At 39.6% G+C, this 22,309-nt stretch overlaps 1 protein-coding gene across 3 annotated transcripts in view; it reads right to left on the bottom strand.

Annotated features, from left to right (window-relative positions):
• The window catches only part of LOC126174800 (cholinephosphotransferase 1), a 154,059-nt gene that overhangs the window by 13,010 nt on the left and 118,740 nt on the right, over positions 1-22,309 (bottom strand). For all 3 annotated transcript variants that reach the window (XM_049921172.1, XM_049921173.1, XM_049921175.1), the window contains one exon: positions 7,204-7,336. In XM_049921172.1, coding sequence (XP_049777129.1) covers positions 7,204-7,336 — 133 coding nt within the window. The remainder of the gene's footprint in view (positions 1-7,203; positions 7,337-22,309) is intronic.

The following is a 22,309-nucleotide window of genomic DNA, read 5'->3' as shown; positions in this document are numbered from 1 at the left end:
GGTGTCCCCGAGTAATATTTGTTGCAAGAATACAACACTGTGTGTTGATTTTTGGAGCCGCACTTTTTACTACATGTATATTTATTGTTCGTGTTTGTTTGAATTGACTGATAAGGGTGTGTTCAGTTCATAATTTTATTATGGGAAGGATGGTGTAAAAAGTTGGGACATGAAAGTTCCTAGAAAAAAAAAATGTCCATACTTCAGCAAGTAACATAATTATCCATCTGCTTGAAAGCAAAGTTATGGCTCCAAGGAGTCCAACAGAAGCCTTGAGTCTGTATCTGACTGTTGACATATTACAAATTATTGTTTCTTGTAATGTTGACACTAAAAATGTTCGTTCAAGATTTACCAGAGAAAGAGATGCAAAATTGACAAGTATCACAGAGATAAGATCTTTCACTGGAATACTTAACTTCATTGGTAAAATGCATTATTCAAGAATGAATTTGCAGCAGCTGTGGGATAACTCTTAAGACAATGGACTGGTGTGTTGTTTTCTTACTATGAGTGAGAGTGAGAAGATATTTCGTTTCCTATATCGATGTTTGTGGTTAGATAATGTATGTATCGATGTTTGTGGTTAGATAATGTAAATATTGATCATTCTTGGCAGTGGAAGATGAACCAGCTCCCGTCAGAGAAGTATTTGAACTTGGGGGTAGTGAATTTAGTGATCTTTTCTCTCCAAGGGAGTATGTAACCCTCGACAAGCAGCTTTTGTCTTTTAGGGAGCATTGGTCATCTGGGCATAACATACCTAGTAAACCTGCAAAAATAAGGATTAAAAACATTTGGTCTTGTTGATATTAAGACTGACTACACAATTAATTTGGAACTACATCTATGTCTACATATGAGGGGCAGTCCAATAAAAACTGAACACCTGCCACAACGGGACCATGGAATGGTTCCGGTCAAAACTAGTCACTATACATGTTAAGACGTTTATTGCCCTGGGAGACCAGATGATCAATTCCTATTTCATAGAACACAGTTAGCTGCCGACGGATCCACAACCAAGCCCACTCCTGCACTTCATGGTCACACTGAAATCAACATTCATGTATGTCTTTCTTTAGGTCGCCAAAGATATGTGAAATCACATAGGAAAGATCCGGGCTGTACAAAGGATGTTGCAGTGTTTCCCAACTAAATCACTGAAGTGTAGCCTGCATCTGATTAGCAGTATGGTGGTGGGTGTTATCATGCAACAGGACAATTCTGTCCAACAGCATTCTGACAGACTGAATGCAAATGGCAAAGTCAACAGTGGAAAGCTGTTCATACAAATTGTGGTGAGGTAATGATGACCTCCTTCTATTGCTGGGGCTCTCTGTTCATCGAGTTGTTCTAGTGTGGAACCACAATCAATGCACAATGCTATGAAGACACTTTGGAGAAACTGCAATGAAGTCAAAATGCCCATGGAAGCTGTTGGACAGAATCATCCTGTTGCATGAAAATGCCTGTCCCCACATATCCAATCAGACAAAGGCTACACGTCAGCTATTTGGTTGGGAAACACTACCACACCCTTCGTACAGCCCGGGTCTTTCCTGTGCAACTTTCACATCTTTGGCAACCTGTAGGAAGACATGCATAGACATCGAATTCAGCCGGACGAGGAAGTGCAAGACTGGGTGTGGATGTGGATCCATCAGTTCTACGAAACAGGATTGATCTTTGCATCCTCCAGTGGGATAAATGTCTTAATGCATGTGGTGATTACTTCTGAATGGAACCATTCGATGGCAGGTGTTTGGTTTTCATTTGACTGTCCTTACACATACTCTGCAAACCACCATACAGTGCATGGCGGAATGTACCTCGTACTATATGTCCGACAACAGCCTAAAGGAAAGTTCTGTGTCAGTAATGCTGCTAGTGATGATGAGTTGAGATTAGTGGAACCTATTTCTGAAACAAACACGAATGTAACAAGTGACATCTAATTAAGAAGTATGAATTTGGTTCTGTCAATGTTGGAACAGTGGACAATGAGAAAATCAAGATGAGAGATCCTGAAAGAAATGCTCTCAAATAAGAACACAGACAGGTATGCTCTTGTGTCATAGTGCCCAAGGAAAAGTAAAACTGTACTCACTGTATCAACCATGCCTCGTGACCCTGTGATATTTTTTGATCTTCTGAACATACGTGTAACTGATGTAATTTGCATTCTGAAATTCAATGTCAGTTCACCTCAATTGTCATTAAGGAACTTTTTGGCAGATATTGTCTGGGAAATGATTAAATCTCAGATACAACGCCAATTATCTAATCCCCAAGATGCAGTCAAAATAAGGAAGAGCATCTGACTGTTACTTGGTGTTGAGGAAAAGGAAATGGTTGATCTTGAGAAGCCATCAGGCTCCAGAGGGAGTTGTCAAGCCTGTGAAAGAGGAAGAGGCAAAAGTACAAGGAAGAAGTGCTGAATGTAAAACATAGATGTGTGGAGAACATTGCAAAGATATTTGTGTAATATGCTTGGAATCAATATAGCAGTCATGAAATAATGTCCATTATATTAAATAGAACACTGTAGACAATCAAATGTATAAATTATAATTAAGATTTTGTCAAATAAATTTAAGAATCGTCTTTTAAAAATGATTTTCCTTATTCTAGATACATTTTAATAGTTCTGTGACATCTGTCATCCACACTAATAATTGTACAACATAAACATATGCACCTAAAAACAAGGTTAATAGACTATACTGTCTCTTCACATGAATCAGCATGGTTCATAGTTTATGACTTTAATCAACATGTTCCTACTTCATAACGACACTGCTTCTTGCATATTTTGAGCCTCTTTTACATACCACTTACAAATTTTATGAACTACAGTGGATGCATCTGATATAAATAAAAACAAGATCACATTCCCAGTTAATTGCACAGACTAAAAATGTGTTAGAAACAGATTATGGAGAGAAATGAAGAAAGAACAATATAAGAAGAAAACAGAAATCAATTTGTTAGCAAATCATTGAGAAGCTACCCTGCAGATACACGTATTGGCCACAAGGTCCTCCCATATTTATAAACGGATGAAAAAATGTCTGCACCCCCCCCCCCCCAATCCAGAATGGAATTACTAAACAAATTACGACAGAGTGATACTCATCACATAGAGAAGGCATCGAGCGGCAGTCAGGCACACTCAGAAGTAGACTGATGGAAAATATTCACTTCTTCAGGTGGCGAGTGCCCCCCCCTCCCGCCCCCTACACACACACAGTCGTCTGCAGGTGGTGAATAGCATTGTGTGTGTGTGTGTGTTGGGTTCAGCAAAGGATGTGTAGGCTGTCAATCAATCAAATTAAGGAGGATTTCTGGCACCACGTAAGATCTTAATAATCATCTAACAGATATCACATAATTGGTTAAGACAGGGGTTAAATTCCTCTCAGATCACATGCTTGCTTTATGGCAGAATAGAAATAAAAATTAAAGTGTTGTGCACTGAGAGTACTATCTCATAAATACTGGGCAGAGAACACAGATATGGCTATGTCGAATACCCAGGGCAGTGAGGACTAAAGCACTAATCCTATGAGCCTGAAATTATGTGCATCCGAATAAATTATCTTCCTTGACCAAACATTATTTGGATTGCAACAAGAATATTGTGTGTACAACACTGCAAACACTGATAATGTGTGTGAGGAAGGGAGAGGGGGGGGGGGAGGGACGAGGGAGGAAGGTGGAAGGGGAGGGAGGAAGGAAAAAGGGGAGGGAGGAAGGAAAAAGGGGAGGGAGGAAGGGGGAGAAGGAAGGAAGAAGGAGAAGGAGGAAGAATGGGAGGGAAGAAGGAAGAAGGGGAGGGAAGAAGGAAGAAGGGGAGGGAAGAAGGGGGGGAAGAAGGAAGAAGGGGAGGGAGAAAGGAAGAAGGGGAGGAAGAAGGGGAGGGCGGAAGGAAGAAGGGGAGGGAGGAAGAAGGGGAGGGAGGAAGAAGGGGAGGGAGGAAGAAGGGGAGGGAGGAAGGGGAGGGAGGAAGGAAGAAGGGGAGGGAGGAAGGGGGAGGGAGGGAGGGAGGAAGGAAGAAGGGGGGAGGAAGGAAGAAGGGGAGGGAGGAAGGGGAGGGAGGAAGGGAGAAGGGGAGGGAGGAAGGGGGAGGGAGGGAGGGAGGGAGGGAGGGAGGAAGGAAGAAGGGGAGGAGGAAGGAAGAAGGGGAGGGAGGAAGGGGGAGGGAGGAAGGGAGAAGGGGAGGGAGGAAGGAAGAAGGGGAAGGGAGAGAGGCTCCTGTAGAAGAATTACATCCAAAATTTGGCAGTTTACTACTCCTTTCTGTGTATGTATTTGGCTCCACACCTCTTCAAAAACATTAGGTGAAAAATGATCTACCCTTAGACAAGATTATGTTCCATTCTGGATTTTCCACAAACTTAATTGCTCTAAACTATTCTCAACAATACCTTATGATCTTATTTGTATTCCTCTATATCCACTACATTTACAACCCCCCCACCCCCACCCCACCCACCTCTGCCACTGCCCTAAACACACGTTTCTAAATCATGTTACAATTTACTGATCTTTATCTGAATAATGTTGATCATCATTTACTATTCCAATGAGAAATTGCTGAATGATATTTTTGTTTTGGTTTTTGATGTTCTGTCTTCTCATCTTTCTTGAAATACTCATTACAGTACAAATCAAAGTTTGTTATGACAAATATAGGAACTGAAACAACTCTAAATATAATCTATTTAATGCAGAATTGTGTAATGTTACTCGTACTTCATGAGCACAACTTTCTGAGGATTAAACAGTACTTGCATGGTACAGGACATCGTCATAAATGCACAAATGAACATCTGAAGAGTCCCGCGTTAAATAAAGGTGTTTCAATACACATTAATAGCCTTAAGCACAAAACTAAAACACTTCAATTTTATAAAGAGAATACTGATATTGGAAACTGATGTAAAGTATTTGGAGACATTATTTTGTGAAAGTCACTTAACACAAAACTATTTCTTGCTTCAAAGCTCCAAATAATAGTATTAAAAAAACATTTACTAATATTAGTTGCAAAGATGACAAATTTTGTTAGCATGACACTTTTGCAAAAATGAGAATTTGAAATTACTTTCAGCTTGCCTACCCCAAGTACCGATTGTGTTTTCTAAACAATAGGATTGTCAAGAAGAATAGTACAAGGTAATTATGTTGAATTAAACTTACAGAAAAAAAACACTGACAATTCATTCTACAGTAAAGAAGGCTGTTATACCTGGCCTTGAACCATATATTCTTCATGGCAACCTGAGCCTCCTTACAGTTCTTAAGCCATGATGAGCAGAAACAGAGAACATAAACTGAACAACCAACCAAAACATGTATATACAGGGTGTAAAAAAATTGTGTGTACAAAGTTTTTGAGTGTTTAAATGAGAAAACGAGGAACACGTTTTAATGCGACAGAAATGTCACAGGTGGACCATTTCCCCACTAGGGGTTCTTGAAGGCTTAGATACTGAACCTACCTATCTGGGAGTTGGCAAAAATAGTAAGTCAACTCATGAGTTCCAACATCAACAAAGATTTACTATAAGTGTGTGGGCTGATATTGCTCACAACCATCTGACTGGGCCTTATTTTCTGCCAAACATGCACAGCGGAGAAATTATCATAGCTTTCTGTGTGAAATACTACCAGACATGTTGGAGAATGTTCATCACACAGCAGTTTGAACACTGTCGCTGAACATAAATAGCATCACAACCCTCATGGCCCTGGTGGGGAAACCATGCACCTGTGACATTTCTGTTCACATAAAAAAGTGTTTCCCCTAGTGTCTCCTCAAACATGCTGCAATTTTATATACATAATTTTTCTACACCCTGTATAACACCTTCACAGCAAATTCCTGTCAGTTACATTTATTAAAGCTGTATTTAATTCTGATTGGGTACCTGCATTCACTCTTCTCACTGAAAAGGACACTCAAATCACAAATCATTTGTCAACACTGTCAGAAAACACAATCTCTCATTACACAGTTTCCATGTTACACACAAAAAATGGGGATATTATTTTACTATCATCATTAACCTGGAGAAAGAGTATCATCTTCTGATCAATTTCATGGACCTGCATGACTGTGATTTTGAAACTGGAGACAGATGAGCAGATTGGAGAGTGGTGGGTATGGTGGCAGTATGAGCAGATACATCTACTACTTCTCATCAAAGATTTATTCCAGGCATCAACTGAAAACACAGCTCATCACATTTGTGATCACTTTACTTCCAAATTTTATGAAAAATATGGGTAAAGAAAAAATACAAAAAGAGTAACTACAAAATATTTAGGCACTCCAATTGCGAAAACAAGTCATCACAAAAACACATTGTGTGTTGCGCACAGAGTGCTCTCTCTATTAACTGTTCTTAGCGTACCGACGACACGCACCACAAAATTGATCACCGAGTATATGATGTAAAGAATACTGTGAACTGATGTATTTTCATCAAGAGGTTACTACTAAATATATTCTTTATAAATAAATGTTCACACAGATGATTCAACAAGACAGACACCTAACAAACCATTCTGTAGGGAACGTAGTCACACAAACAGGTACAGTAGTTTCATAAATATATTCAAATAAGTAGCAACAAAACTCCTGAAAATAATGAAAGCAACAAAATAAAATTTATCGACTTCAGATATTAACAGAATCACATTCCCACGCAGTATTATTTTTATCAAATATATAATAGCTACACTAAAATACAAATGTAAGTACTATTTTCCCACACTTATTGCAAGTTTCTTGAATTATATGAAAATTTTACACAAAAGTAATAAATATCACCAGTACTAACAATATTATTACAAAGAAGAAAAACAATACAGATAAAAGACATTTGCCAGAGCTTAGTTCTGGACAATAATTTGAGCCTTTTTCTATTTAAATATTTTAAAAGACAGAGTCAATAAAAATATGTATCAGGCAGTGATATCTGATCAACAATTACAAAAATATAGATTATATAAATTTATATATATGTACATTAATATTCAAACCCGTCAAACTGTTTTAATTTTTCACTAATTTAAAATGTGGAAGTTTTGAGCTATTATTTTCTCATTAGTGTTGTGATTTCTTTACATGTCTACTTCTTGATGGTCTAGAAGTTCCACCACCAGTGATGTGTATGTTTACATTACCCATACCATTTTTCTCCGGAGCAGGTACTGCAGTAACAGGGGATCTTATGGGTATCCTGAAAAGTTGTATCTTCAGGTGGTCACATATTTCTTGGCACACTTGTCTGGAGTACCTCAGTAAGTCAAATGTCACCCACAACTGTGAAAAAAAAAAAAAACAGTGTAGTTACAGAGACAAATATAGCAATACCACCATAAACAAATGTAAATTTACATAATTTTCTCACAATATATAAAAGATCAATTATGTTTCAACTGGCTAAGTTCCAGGTAGTGCTAAATTTAAATGTTTCATTTACTATCAGTTTGGTGACAGATAACCTATGGCAATCAACACAGGTAATCTATGACAATCAATTTTGGGATGTAACAATTCACGACTCAGTAACAATTCCATATGTTCTCAAGCCATATCATGTACAATAAACAATTACATAGCAGTTTATTTACTCCAGCAAGTTTCCAAATGGTATCAAAATAATGCTTCACCCATCTCAGAGACAAAGCGACAGGTATCAACAATGTAATAAAGAGATTGATTGCTTCTTGCAGCAAAGCTGACATATTAAAAGTTGCAGACAGGTGTACAGATGGCATGTTAAGTTGCAGACAGGGACAATTAAAACACACACACACACACACACACACACACACACACACGTGGACTGGTCCGAACTGCCAGAGATGGCAGTCGTGTGCGGGAGGTGTGTTTGCTTGTATGATTTAATGAATGAATAAATCTGTACGCGTGTTTCTTTTTCTGACAAAGGATGTTGCTGAAAGTTAATGTGTAAGTGTCTTTAAGTTCTGCCTGTTGGCTACTTACGGCATCATTTTATGGTAAGTAGGAACTATCTTTTCCTTAAACTGCTGATATTTCAACCTGGGTTTTCCACTGTTTGATTTTACATTAGAATGAACCTTACTTTAACAGCTTATGATTCATGAGTACATTTATTACACAGTAGGGAAATAGTAAAATTATTCATGCAGTTGGGTAAATGAATAGTTGCACAACATACCAATGTCTGTCAAGATTATCATTACTGCAACTGTTTATCCACAAACTATAGAGAGGTTTTATAGAACAAATTGGCCATTTTGCATCATCTGATTATGTTCAGTGTTCCAGAGCCTTTTGCCTTTGATGTTAGAAGTTTCACAAACAAGTGACAATTCAATGTTTCATAACTTCTTTCACACAACTATAGTTTGTGTTCAGATGCAGATGCTCATTAAGATACTAACAATAAGTTTAGGAATACAGCCAGTGCATATGAGATTGGTATTTATTGTCCTTGCCTATTGTTTAAGAGGAAATGAGAAAGCAATTTACTTTTTGGATGTTGCAGTTATTTTGTTACATGTGATTCCAATTGTAGAAGACAACTAAAACTTGTTTGGTTTTGCACCTTCAGTTGTGATGTATATTGCAAACAACACAAACCAGTGCCTTTTCTCTGATGTTATGGCAAATATTTGAAATTTAATTTATGCGATGTGTAGCTGAACTCAGTCCAAACAAATAATGCTAATTACGTCTTTCATGCACTGTACAGTGTCGACAGAAATCTTCGGTTTGTTTCCCGTTACAACAACATTATATTTAAAGCAGAATTTTACACTCGTATTCAAAAGAGCAGTCCCGAATTAGGCCCAGTGCGATATTTGTGTCATTGATGCGCATTGAGAGGGACAGCAAAACGCCAAGCATAAGACTCTCCAGCTGTGACAACACTGTTCTTGCCTGCCCTGACTGCTACTGCCACGCATGCAGCACTGCCCAGTTACCGTTGGAGTACTGACTACTCCATGTGTTTTACTGTCCCTGTTAGCACATATTGATAAACTGAATATCACAGTTGATTAACTGGGTACCAATCTATTGGATAAGTGCACAAAATTCCACTTTAAAAATAATTTTGATTGTAATGGGAAACAAACTTAAGCTATCCATTGACACTGGGTGTCATGTCAAAGATGTGATGTGCAGTATTTGTTTAGGCTGATTCCAGCTACACACTGCAAAAACAAAACTGCAAATATCTGACAAAACTTCAGAGAAAGTGCACCTGACAGCTCTTTGATAGGACACCATACACAACTGTGGTGATAATTTTCGTTTGAATTCATGGTGTCCTTAGTCAAAAGGAGGCTGCTTATTGATGAAAGAAATGGCAGGAGATAGATTTTTCTCACATGGCACCTTCAATTTTGTACTACCCATTCATTTCAGCACTGCACTCAGAGCTGAGCATCTTATATCACACAATGTCTGTAACACCACTGTACTAGAATACACAACTATTCAATCCATTTCCTTATCATTCTTACAGCAACATTTGTTCTATGAACAATTCTATTATTACAAATTCTAGTCCAAATACGCTGTACACTCTCAATCAAAAGTATTGTTAGGCAGCAACTGGCTGGAATCGCACCTGTAGCCAACCCTTAGTCCTACTTGGAATTGTCAACGAATGCATGCTCTATGCATTCAAACAACTATATAAAGCCAAGGAGATTAATAACAGGAAGAAGTCCTCTTTGAACCATGCCTCACTTATCTGAAGTAACAGAGGCTACAACATCAGTATACAAAAGTGCAATCACCTAAATTTCTGAAGAAACTGGTGTTTCAAAGATAGTTGCAAAATTGTGGGTAAGATGATGTTGCAGAGGGAGTGAAGGAGGTCTTTGGTCTTACCAAACAATACATTGCTGGTTTAAGTTTCTGTCACAACAAGCGTACAAGACTAAAAAACCAGTACACATCATTACAGATACGTATTTCTAGTGATCTGTTTCCAGTGCTTCCAAGGTGGCAATGTCTTCTGGAATTTTGTCGTATGGTATCTTTCTGATTTGCTTGAAGATGGGTACTGTCTCTGTTGAGACCCAATAACACTTACTGCTTTAGATGTAACACTGTTGCCCCAGCACCAAAAGGGAGGACAGCTCTCGTTGTTTATGACTGGATGCTGAAGCTAGAATGAGGGGATTGGTTGAAATTTCATACAGTAGGACTCAAAGGAATACACTCACATTTTACAAGAATGTAGGTTGCCAGTATTTAACCTGTTTATCCAAAAGACAAGATTACTGTCATTAACTCCATGCTTTATAGTATCAGCACACAAACATAAAAAACAACAAAAAATATGCCAAGTCGGTTTGGGAGAAGTGTTGGCAATGGAATGGTTGGCTATGTTTTAGCACTGAGCATCAGAGACTGGAGAGCGGGTCCAAACGTTTGCTAGGTTCTTTGAAAGTATATTTTTGCAATGTAAGAGACTGACATGCAGTGTTAACAAATCTGTAACTCCCTTGTCCCATCCATCCCTCAAACACCAATTGAAGTACCAGACAAAAAGGGATGATAAGCTTTGTTTTAGAATTAAAATGTTCTGTTATTTTAAATGTCATCACTCTATAATAATTACTTTTTGTTTGTAAAAGAATGCAGTTTTCACATACCATGAACTACAACAATTGTGGTTAATGATTTGTGGTTCCCATTAAAAAAAATGCAACTTATTTTCAGTTTCTCATTACAAACTTTATTTTTAATGACTGTTTCATAATGACATGTCACCACCACCAAAACTGTTTTTTCTTCTTGTTTTTACAATCATATTTTGTTTATTATTGTGTGATAACAAAAAAATGCTCAGTGGGTGCCCATTTTCACTTTGTAATGTGCATTTTATCTCAACGTAACCAAGCCAAAAATGGGAAAGTTTTCTGATCCAACCAACACAGTGTTCCACCTTATCAACAAGAGGCATTTGATACCTGAAAAATATCCAGCAACTATCACCTGTAACAATTATTTACTGCAAAATCATTGTATATTTTGATGGTTCACAAGTTAAATGTACACTCATCTTCAAATAGCTTTAACTTGCTTTCTTTCCTTCTTTCGAAAAAAATTAAAAAAATAAAAAAAAAATATTAAGTATAGTCCAACCTTGATGTTTCATTATCTGATAAAAAATATGCTAATGTAAAAGATCGGTATGCTAAATGATGTTTCCTAAATATTAATTATAAAATGAGAAATTCTGACAGTTAATTACTGCTTTGCTTCTCCCCTCGAAAAGAACCTCAGTGGGTAGGCTGTGAAATGTATCAAGTATGAATTTCTTATTAAGGAATGGAATTACGCTCTTTGTGAAAGACATACTTAGAAATTCCTTTCACCACAGATAAATATTTTTCCCCTTGACATATGAAGCCTGTCTAAAATGTATCCGACCTTTGGCCAGAAAAAATATTTTGAATACCTGACTGGGTTGGGACCCTAACCCTCTTCAAAGTAGGCCCATGGTGCTTGCACACACTTAGCCCACTGATCCTTCCACTGCCGGAAACGCCTCTGGAAGTCTTCTATTGGAATGGTGTTCAGTTCCGTCGTCGTGTTATGCATTACCTCTTCTCTATTCTCAAAATGAGATCCTTTCAGTGCCATCTTCAATTTTGGGAACAACCAGAAGTCACAAGGAGCCATGTCTGAAGAGTAGGGAGGTTGGCGAATGGCTGTAATTCTATGTTCCGCCAAGAAATTTTGGATCAAGTGGATGAATGTGCGGGGGCTTTGTTGTGATGCAGTTGCCAGTTTTTCGCCACCTACATGTCTGGTCTTTTGCACCAAACTGGGTCATGGAGTCGCTGGACAACATCTTGATATACTCCTTTGTCACTGTTTGTCCTTCTGTTGCGTATTCGTGATGCACAATTCCACAGACATCAAAGAAGACAGTCAGCACCACTTCGATCTTGCCTCGCACCTGCCGTACTTTCCTCGGCCTTGGAGACTCGGGATGCTTCCATTGAAAAGACTGTCTTTTTGTTCCTGGGGCATACCTGTACACCCATGACTCACCTCCAGTTATCATGGTGTTCAAAAGCCCAGGATCAATGTTGGTGGTGTCCAGAAGGTCATGTGCAACATAAAAACAGAGGTCTTTTTGTTTCGGCACTTGGGCACGAATTTCGCAGCCACCCAAATCATCACGCATAATGGCATGTGTGGAATCTTTAATCAGTGCAACCTCTTGGGCAATATCCCACCTGGTCAAACGACAATCTGTCATCACCAAATTTTGCACCCTCTCAACAACAGCTGCTCTCCAAGCAGTTTGGGGCCTGCCAGAAGGCTGGTCACTCTCCGCTGAGGTGCAGCCATTTTTGAATCGGTTGAACCACTCCTTAATTTGTGTTACAACCATCACATCTTCTCCAAACACCTGTTGAATCTTACTAATTGTTTCGCTTTGAGAATCACCAAGCTTTCGACAAAATTTGATGCAGTATCTTTGCTCATCATGTTCAGTCATCATGAGAGAATTGGTAATCAGATGAACACATTGTGTAGCCCCTCTCTCAGCGACCGACAGGCAGCGACTGATGCGTTGGAAGACTGGGACAAAATTCACGCACGCACATAAGGTCTCTTCCTTTACTGTGTACAGTAACACTGTGCTATCGTCTCCATTTGTGTGGAAAATCAAAGGTCGGATACGTGTTAGACAGACCTCGTATAAGGATGTACCAACTGACAATGTGACAAAGAAGTAAAGATCAAATACGATTAATGAAACAAAATGACCACTGTTATAAAATATTAAAATGTTTTCACATTTAATAAAAAAAACTGTTCTTTTGTTTGAAACAGCTATTTAGTAAACTTAAGTGGTCACAACTGACACTATCTAGTGACATAGGTGCCACTGATAACTGAGACAAACTGGTTTTCTTTACTGACAGTGTGGTAACATGGTGCATTACCCCAAATGAATTGCTGGTGGCTCAGGAGAGGAAGTTGCGTCTTCATTGGCATTACTGGAGCAATGGCGTCCCTATCCTCCTATGAGCTAAATGTCAAAGTTACAAGGTGCTTAAAAAAAACTTAGAGGTTTTCTGAAAAAGTCACAAAAATTTTCAGACTGTTTTTGGTAAAGGACTTAACAACAGTAGTCCGCTGTATTATACATGATATTATATAATGCAGGAAGGATCACTTGCCCAGCTGGTGTTGCTGACGGCATCATCCACAACTTTACACTGCAGTGTAGTGTCTTGATTCGTTTAAATGTTAAGAGTATCAAGTACTTTATTAAAAGGAGACCTGTATACCAGTTGACGAGCAACTATGCTTACTATGGCTGTGTTTCCTCTTCTCATCATTATCAAACATCTTTGTACGTGAGGATTTGCTTGGTAGAATGAGTTTTGTTGACTCGAAATGTTCTACATTTTCAGTAATCACATCTGTCACCTATTTTCAGGTAAAGCTTATTATGTGCAACACACACAAGCTCACACCTAGGGAGTTTTCCTTTCCATAAGCATAAAAACATAATATAATCTTAATTTTTTCAGGCTTTATTTCTCTTGTGTCAATATGTAACAAACAATATGGAATGTGTATATTCTTAGAAACTGGCTGAACTGAGAACTTCCAGTGTTGTGCATTTCTTCGCAATGGCCACATTTCTTCAGCACTCAAATCACAAATGAATTGTATTTTCAGAACATCTTAATTTAATTGTAATTGCCACACAGTATTTTTGTAGATATTGCTGCAATACAACAGGGTGTGACCTGTCATTTGGAGGGAATTCTGTGTTCTATGCAATACCTGACCTTAGTTAAAACTTTTTGGGTGGTTGGTTGGTTTGTGGGATTAAAGGGACCAGACTGCTACGGTTATCAGTCAACACTTTTTGCACGTACTTTACTGAATACATAAATGCCATCTGCTCTGTAATTGTGTGTGTTTATTTTCCCTTGAAATACTGAACAGCTACACACAAAAAAACTGAAGTTGGTTAAAATCAAAACTTTTCATCAACATTGAAATAATTAACTCATTTAGAGAATGACTGGAAAGGAAACTAGTAGACTGCTTCCATTTCGCTAACTTCCTTGATTATTATATGTTTTAGTGCCTACATACCACATCCTTTTCTATTATTGGATCTGAGCACAATAGGAACATGCAAACCACTATATCTCATGTATTTTTGAGCTTTGTGCAGAATACACCAAGACTTAACTGCATCAGCAGTTTCTGAATAAAAAACAAGTGGAAAATGACAGAAGAGCCAAAAAATTTTAACCATATATTTGTAGCACTGCTGCAACCTGCAAATTCACAAGTTACCTTAAGTACACTAACATACAGGCATAACCCACATACAAAAAGTGTGTGTGATATACCCATTTGCTTTCTAGACAGCTCTACTACAAGCATACAGTTGTCTCCCCTATGCTGCCAGCGACAGCAATTGTTTTGTGATTATCTACAGACAGGTAGTTCTTCCTAGGGTTTTAATGACATTTAAGGGTTAAAACTTTACACTTATAATTCAGATCTGCAGATGGTCACAGATGACTGAAATTTATAATCTATGGATATTTATTTGTACTCAGACTTGAAACAAAGAGGATTTATTTTGACTGATTCTCACATTACTATAGTATCTTCGCAAATTCTGTGCACCTCTCTCTTTCATAATATGACTAAATTTGTCCCATGCTTTTCAAAAAAGCTACCAGTAACTGAGTTAGAAATGATCTTTGAATCCTGTTGGGTAGCCTTGTAGACGCTACAACAGTACAGGCTTTACAATAATGACAAATAAGGAAAGTTAAACATTATTTCAGTGACATGGTGGAGCTCTCTCAATATGCATGGTGGAGCTCTCTCAATGTGCGACCTACCAAACTCCATAACGCTGTTGTTAGATTTAAAAAATAACTGACCAAGTGAGAGTAGGACTCACTCTGAGGGTTCCATACAAGTGTAATTAGTTATACTGATAGTACATTCAACTCTGCGATTTTTGCCCTTATCAATATCAATACTGGTGGGATATCGGTGCCAGGAATGTTTTAATTTTAATTTTTTTGTCTAATTCAGCATCTGCTGTTGTAATTTTTCATTTATTTTATTAGCCCTCATGATTACAACCTCTGGTAATTAGCAACACCAATTATTTCTTCCTATACTTGTACTGTAAAACCTCGCTTCTTGCCAAATTTCATGACTTAGATCATGAGGTACCTACAGGTTTTAACGAGTGAATTTGCAAGTATCAATATATGTTACATAAGTAGCCATATCTTTTCACTGCATTGACTTAAAAGCTAAAAATTTTTTACACCACTTCAGGGCTGTAGAGCTTATTACGTGACAAATTTGAGCTTGATATGTCTACCTTTTTTTCAAGCTGATTAAAAGTGGCAGCATTTTTACCTGTTATTCCAAAACATAAACAGGGATAAAATGCTCATTTTCAACCAACTTCTTAATCATTCCACTCTCTCATAGCCAAAGTAGAGTCAAGTAATATTTTTTGAAGGATATGATACTTCCCTTTGACTGTTATCTTCACTTAAAAGTCAGTGTAACTATTTATATACGCATAAATGCTGGTATTGCATGAGACCTCTTATTGGAAATTTGTTTAATACATCAAGCATTTGTACAATGGTGGGTCTTAATGCTATTTACTTCTGTGTTATATGAAACTGTCAATTATTAAGCAGAGTTATAGCTTGCTGTTGTCACTAGTTCACAGTTTATCGCAAATTCCTTTCATTTATGCTACGCAATTCAAATGTCACGTGGCTACTCGAGTGTAGTCGATGCTACTGTCAAGCACTGCAGCGCATCAGGAAAGCTAGCTCCCATATGAACCCTAATATTGTTTGCTCAGCCCTAATCTGCATGCATCATAAATTGCTAAACCTTCATCTGTAAATGTAAGTCAAGCCCACATAATCTATTATATAACATCAAAATATTTGCCTCAGCAGCAATAGTTTAATCTGAGGATGTAAGATGACCTTGTATTTTTTTAATGACAAGTTTTAGGATAAAACTGTTCTTCAAATCATTTAATTAAATAACTAATGTCCTGCTACTTAACATTATGAACAATGACTGAGGACAGGAGAGGAGAGGAGAGGAGAGGAGAGGAGAGGACAGGACAGTTCACTATTTCTCAACTGTTAACAATGAAAATGTTCAACTGTGATAAACTTTCATAACATTTGGCACTAGCAGAGGACTGTAGGTAAGTCCAACAGCTTATAGGGTGTCTTAATACCTCAGTAACCAGAAAAAAAGTCAGTAAGCTCTGTAACAACTGGCTATAGGTGAAGGTACACATGTGAAATTTATAATCAAAATAATGCAGCTACTGCAAAAACTTCAAGAGCTGTGCCAAGGATGATTTGATATGATTGCAGTGTTTCTCTGCCACAATGAGACATTCTATGTGTGATCTATTCTGTGTGTCAATTCACTTTTGATTGACACTGGCATAACTCCTCCTACCAATCTGAACCACTGATGCAAATGGGGATATGAATGTTTAAACTGTTTTGCCTAAATAAATATCAGTTTCTTTGGACTGAAGTCTTTATTCCTCCAGACGTGTCACAAGTCTGTTTATTTTCCAGTGAAGAAAGCATCATTTTCTCTGCTATTATCCTTCTACTTGGTGGATACCTGCAAGAAGCAAGTGTCTGATTCATACAGATATACACTTTGTGACAAAAGGTCTTTGGATACCATGTTGTAATTGTAGTCTTCAGTTTAGTGCCTTGTTTGACACAGCCCTCCATGCTAGTTCTTGTGCAAACCTCATCATCTCTGTATAACAATTGCACCCTAAATTCATTGGTCTCATTCTACCATTTTTACCCTCACATTCCATTATGACACTGACAGTTCCTTGATGCCTCATGATGTTTGCTGCCAACTAAAGCCTTATTTAAGACAAGTTGCGCCATAAATTTCTTTTCTGCTACATGTGATTTAGTATCTGTTCATTAGTTATCTGATCTTCAGCATTACATTATAAAGGCTTCTATTCTTTTCTTTTCTGAAATGTTTTACTGTCTATGTTTCACATCTGTAGAAGTCTATCACCAAGTGAGATATTTTCAGAATAGACACTTGGACACCACATGGAACATAAATTGACACCCACTGCACATACACGTCCTTACAAGTGTACGTAGAATGCATTAATATCATGAACTTATCCTCTTCAGAATGAATCAATGGAGATAACTCACACGAGAACTGCACCTACTTGTCATCAATGATTTTGTCCGAATTTATGATATATGCTGGGCTTGGTCAAAAATAAACCGATACAAGTGGGCGCTCTACATGAGCAATCATTAAAAATGATGATGATGATAATAATAATAATAATAATAATAATAACAATAATAATAATAACAGCATTTTCAGCATGGGTCAGGAGAGGCATGAGCCATTTATATTAGTGTATTTTCCAGGCAGCAATTGACACAGCGGAAAGAGCACACAACAGTAATCCAAAGGTCATGGGGTGAATCCCCCATGTGTAATTTTATTTTTTATTTTCAATAAACCGATACAAGTGGGAGGCATTGTCTGCTAATATCAATGATGAGTCTGGCAACCGAAGATGAAGTCACAGGGCAGCCAAAGAAGGACAGAGCAGAAGAATATGGGCCACTGTCAACCAGGCGCTGCACCAACACGGAGATGGGTCTTCACAGTGCAGGATACAAATGGGAGCTCTACATGGCCAACCATTAAAAAAAATAACAATAAAAATAAAAAAATAGCATTAATAGCATTTTCAGCATGGGGTGGGAGAGACATGAGCCATTTATATTAGTGTATTTTCCAGGCAGCAGTTGGCACAACAGAAAGAGCACACAACAGTAATCCAAAGGTCATTGGGTCAATTCCCCATGTGTAATTTTATTTTTTATTTTCAATTTTTATGTTACTTAAATTGCAAATAAACTGAAAAAATGTTCAATATATTGTATTGATTAGTATTGTCATGAAATGCATGAAAAGAAACGGAAAACAAAATTTGGAATTGAAAACAATTTCCACGAAATGATTGTACTCATAGCATCCAGGACTCTGCAAATAACATTCCAAGAACGGGTAGTAATGAAAGCATACAGGACATTGTATCCTGTTCGCTTCATTTTGACCTTAGATCACCCTCTGCAGACACATGAACAATAGGTTCCCCTGTCTTTATGATGAATATCATCCCAACACACATAAATAAATCAACTGGAAAATAGTACAAGAATCTAATTTTACATTTGAAGTTTTAGTGTATGGCTTACAATCACTTCTTGGAAATTCATTTGCAATCCCAAATTTTCCTTTGACTTTGCTTTCATGTCTTTACTAGAAATTTTAATAAATACAATATACTGGACATTATCTCAGTTTATTTTCAGTATAAGTAATATAAAAATTTAAAATAAAAAGGAAGTTCCAACACAGGGTCTTGACCTGTGATCTTCAGATTACTGTTCCGAAGTCTTTCTGCTGTGCCACCTGCTGCCTGGAAACTAAACTAATACTTTCATTTCTGGCCAAGCCCCGCACATAACATAAATTTGGACGAAACTGGTGATGATATGTAGGTTGGTTGGTTCAAAAGAGGGGGAAAGGGACCAAACTACGAGGTCATTGGGCCCTTGTTCCTAACAAAACAATGCCACAAGTGTGAGAATAAAACAGACGAGACATTTAACACAAAACAGAAAGAAAGGAAAGACCACAAGAACAAAGGAAAGGCAATGAACACTAAAAGGAACAAAAGAAGACAAGAAATCAACAGAAAGAGGCTAGAAACAGTTAGAATAGAGTAAAACAAGGAAGCAGATTACAGTGGCTGGCAAGCCATGAAAATAAAAACGAAGAGCCAGCCACCCTGCGACACATTACAACCTCTACCCTAAAAGCACTAGAATAGAGGACATAGAGGGACAAAGGACATGCGCTAAAACTCAGATAGAATAATAAAACCCACCCTCATGGATGAAATGTAAAACCAAACCAGCTGATGAGGCATTGTCTGCTAAAATCAATGATAGCAAGTCCGGTAACTGAAGAAGAAGTCACAGGGCAGCCAAAGAAGGACAGAGCAGAAGAATATGGGCCACTGTCAACCCGGTGCCTCACCGACACGGAGGAGGGTCTTCACAGTGCAGGAGGTAGCCATGGGTCGCCCAGTCGTGGCCAGTGGGGAGCTGGCAGAGGACCACGGAGTTCCTGTGAGAGGCCCTCATCGAGGACTTCCACACATTCATGGTCCCCTTAATGGCTCGCAGTTTGAGGTGTGTAATGAGATTTTTCCATTCCATCTCCCAAAGCTGAAAAACCTTGCAGCATAATAACGAACGCAGGCCAGTTGCGGGGATGCCGATCTCCAGAAGTGGTTTTCGTGTAACCTGTTTGGCAAGCCTGTCAGCAAGTTTATTTTCTGGGATTCCAATGTGACTAGGGGTCAAGACGAACATCACTGAACAAATGGACTGTTCCAGGACATAGACAGACTCCTGGAAGGATACTACCTAAGGATGACGAGGGTTGCACTGGTCAACAGTTTTCAGGCTGCTCAAGGAATCAGTACATAAAAGAAAAGACTCCCCAGGGCATGAACGGAGATACTGAAGTGGATGAGAAATGGCCACCAGCTCTGCAGTGAATACACTGTAGCCATCAGATAAGGAATGCTGTTCAATACGGCCACCGCGAATGCAGGCGAAGCCAAAGCGACCATCAACCACCGAACCGTTGGTGTGAACCACTTCAGAGCCCCAGAACATGTCAAGAATCGCGAGGAAGTGACAGCGGAGAGCCGCTGGGTTAACGAAATCCTTAGGGCCACATGAAAGGTCCACTCGAAGCTGCGGCTGAGGCGTACACCATGGAGGCATATGTGAATGGACTGCAAGTAAGAGATTGTAAAGGGAAGAACTCCAGTTCAGTGGGAACGGACCACACACGAACCGCAATCGTTAGCCCTCACCTGGGCCGCCGATGCAGGAGATGGACTGCCGTGGGCGGGAAAAGGAGATGGTAATTCGGATGCTCAGGAGAACTACGAATGTGTGCAACGTAACTGGCGAGCAGTTGTGCATATCTGATCTGCAATGGAGGGACTCCAGCCTCCACCAGGACACTGGTCACCAGACTCGTCGTAAAAGCTCCTGTCGCTAGTCGAACCCTGCAGTGGTGCACAGGGTCGAGTAAATGGAACGCTGATGGTGCTGCTGAACCATAAACCACACTCCCATAGTCAATTCGGGATTGAACAAGGGCTCTGTAGAGCTGCAGCAGCACAGAGCGATCTGCACCCCAATTGGTGTTACTCAGGCAACGGAGGACAATGAGGTGCTGCCAGCACTTATGTTTAAGCTGACGAAGATGAGGAAGCCAAGTCAAACAAGTGTTGAAAACCAGTCCTAAGAATTGATGTGTCTCCACTACAGTGAGTGGATCGTCATGAACGTTAAGTCCTGGGTCCGCATGAATGGTACGACACCATCAGAAGTGCATGACACACGATTTTGCGGCTGAAAACTGGAAGCCATGGGCTAGAGCCCTTGACTGCGCCTTGTGGGTGGTTCCCTGTAGGCAACGCTTAGCAACACCAGTACTGGAGCAGCACTACGAAACGCAGAAGTCATCTGCATACAGCGAAGGTGAGACGGAGGGCCCAACAGCTGCTGCTAGACCGTTAATGGTCACTAAAAATAGAGAGAGACTCAACACAGAGCCCTGTGGAACTCCATCCTCCTGGATATGGATAGAAGTATGGGAAGCACCAACTTGGACATGGAAAATACAGAGCGACAGGAGGTTTTGGATAAAAATTAGGAGTGGGCCCGGAGACCCCACCCATACAATGTGGCAAGGATATGATGTCGCCATGTCATGTCATATGTTTTACATAAGTCAAAAAAGACGGCAACCAGGTGGTGCCATCTGGAAAAGGCTGTTCAGATGGCAGACTAAAGGGACACAAGATTATCAGTGGTAGAGCGACCCTGGTGCAAGCTGCCCTAACATGGAGCCAGTAGGCCACATGAATCCAGGACCCAACCCAACAGCCTACATAATGTATGTTCCAGCAGCTTACAAAGAACGTTTGTGTGGCTGATGGCCAACAGCTATCCACATCAAGCGGGTTTTTACCAGGTTTGAGCACTGAAATGATGGTGCTCTCCCACCATTGTGATGGAAAGATGCCATCGCACCAGATACAGTTGAAGATGACAGATGAGACATGTTCAATCATCTGGCTGTGGATCCAATCAGGCCCAGGAGCTGTGTCGGGGCAATGTGCAAGGGCACTGAGGAGTTCCCACTCTGTAAATGGGGTGTTACAGGAATCACTGTGGTGTGTAGTGAATCAGAGGACGTTCCCTTCCAGCTGCCGTTTCACCTTCCAGCCGCCGTTTCAGAGTGCGAAAGGCTGGGGGGTATTTCTCCGATGCAGAGGCTTGAGCATAGTGCTCAGCTAAGTGCTCGGCAATCACGTGTGCAACGGTAGGTAACACGCCATTTATGGTAACACTGAGAACACCTGTTGGGGTCTGGTACCCGAAATGATGTTTGATATTTGCCCAGACTTGGGAAGGTGACATATGGCACCCAATGGTTGAGACGTATCTCTCCCAACACTCCTGCTTCCGTCATTTGATAAGTTGGCGAACGCAGGCACGGAGACGTTTAAAGGCTATGAGGTGCTCCATTGAAGTGTGCCGCTGTAGAGCTCGCTGACGTTCCTTAATTTCTTCAATGATTTCCGGCAACCACCAAGGGACTGCCTTACCCCTGGGCACCCTAAAGAACGAGGGATCGCATTTACTGCCGCAGAAACAATTTTTGTAGTCACCTGCTCAACCATGACATCAATGTTACCGTGTGGGGGAGATTCAATGGTGACAGCAGAGGTGAAAGTTTCCCAGTCCGCCTTGTTTAAAGCCCATCTGGGCAGGCGTCTATGGGCCTGACACTGAGGCAGTGACAGGGAGATTGGGCAGTGGTCACTACCACACAGGTCATCATGTGCTCTCCAATGGATAGATGGGAGAAGTCCTGGGCTGCAAACTGATAAATCAATGGCCGAGTAACTACCGTGAGTCACACTGAAATGTGTTGCAGCCCCAGTATTTGAGACACAGAGGTCGAACTGAGACAGTAAAGTTTCGACATCTCTGCCTCAGCCAGTAAGTACAGTGCCACGCCACAAGAGGTTATGGGCGTTAAAATCTC

This window comes from Schistocerca cancellata, chromosome 3 (assembly GCF_023864275.1).
Source record: "Schistocerca cancellata isolate TAMUIC-IGC-003103 chromosome 3, iqSchCanc2.1, whole genome shotgun sequence".
In the NCBI taxonomy this organism is placed as follows: Eukaryota; Metazoa; Arthropoda; class Insecta; order Orthoptera; family Acrididae; genus Schistocerca; species Schistocerca cancellata.
The sequence above is the reverse complement of the archived record's forward strand: the minus strand, read 5'-3'. Positions and strand labels throughout refer to the sequence as shown.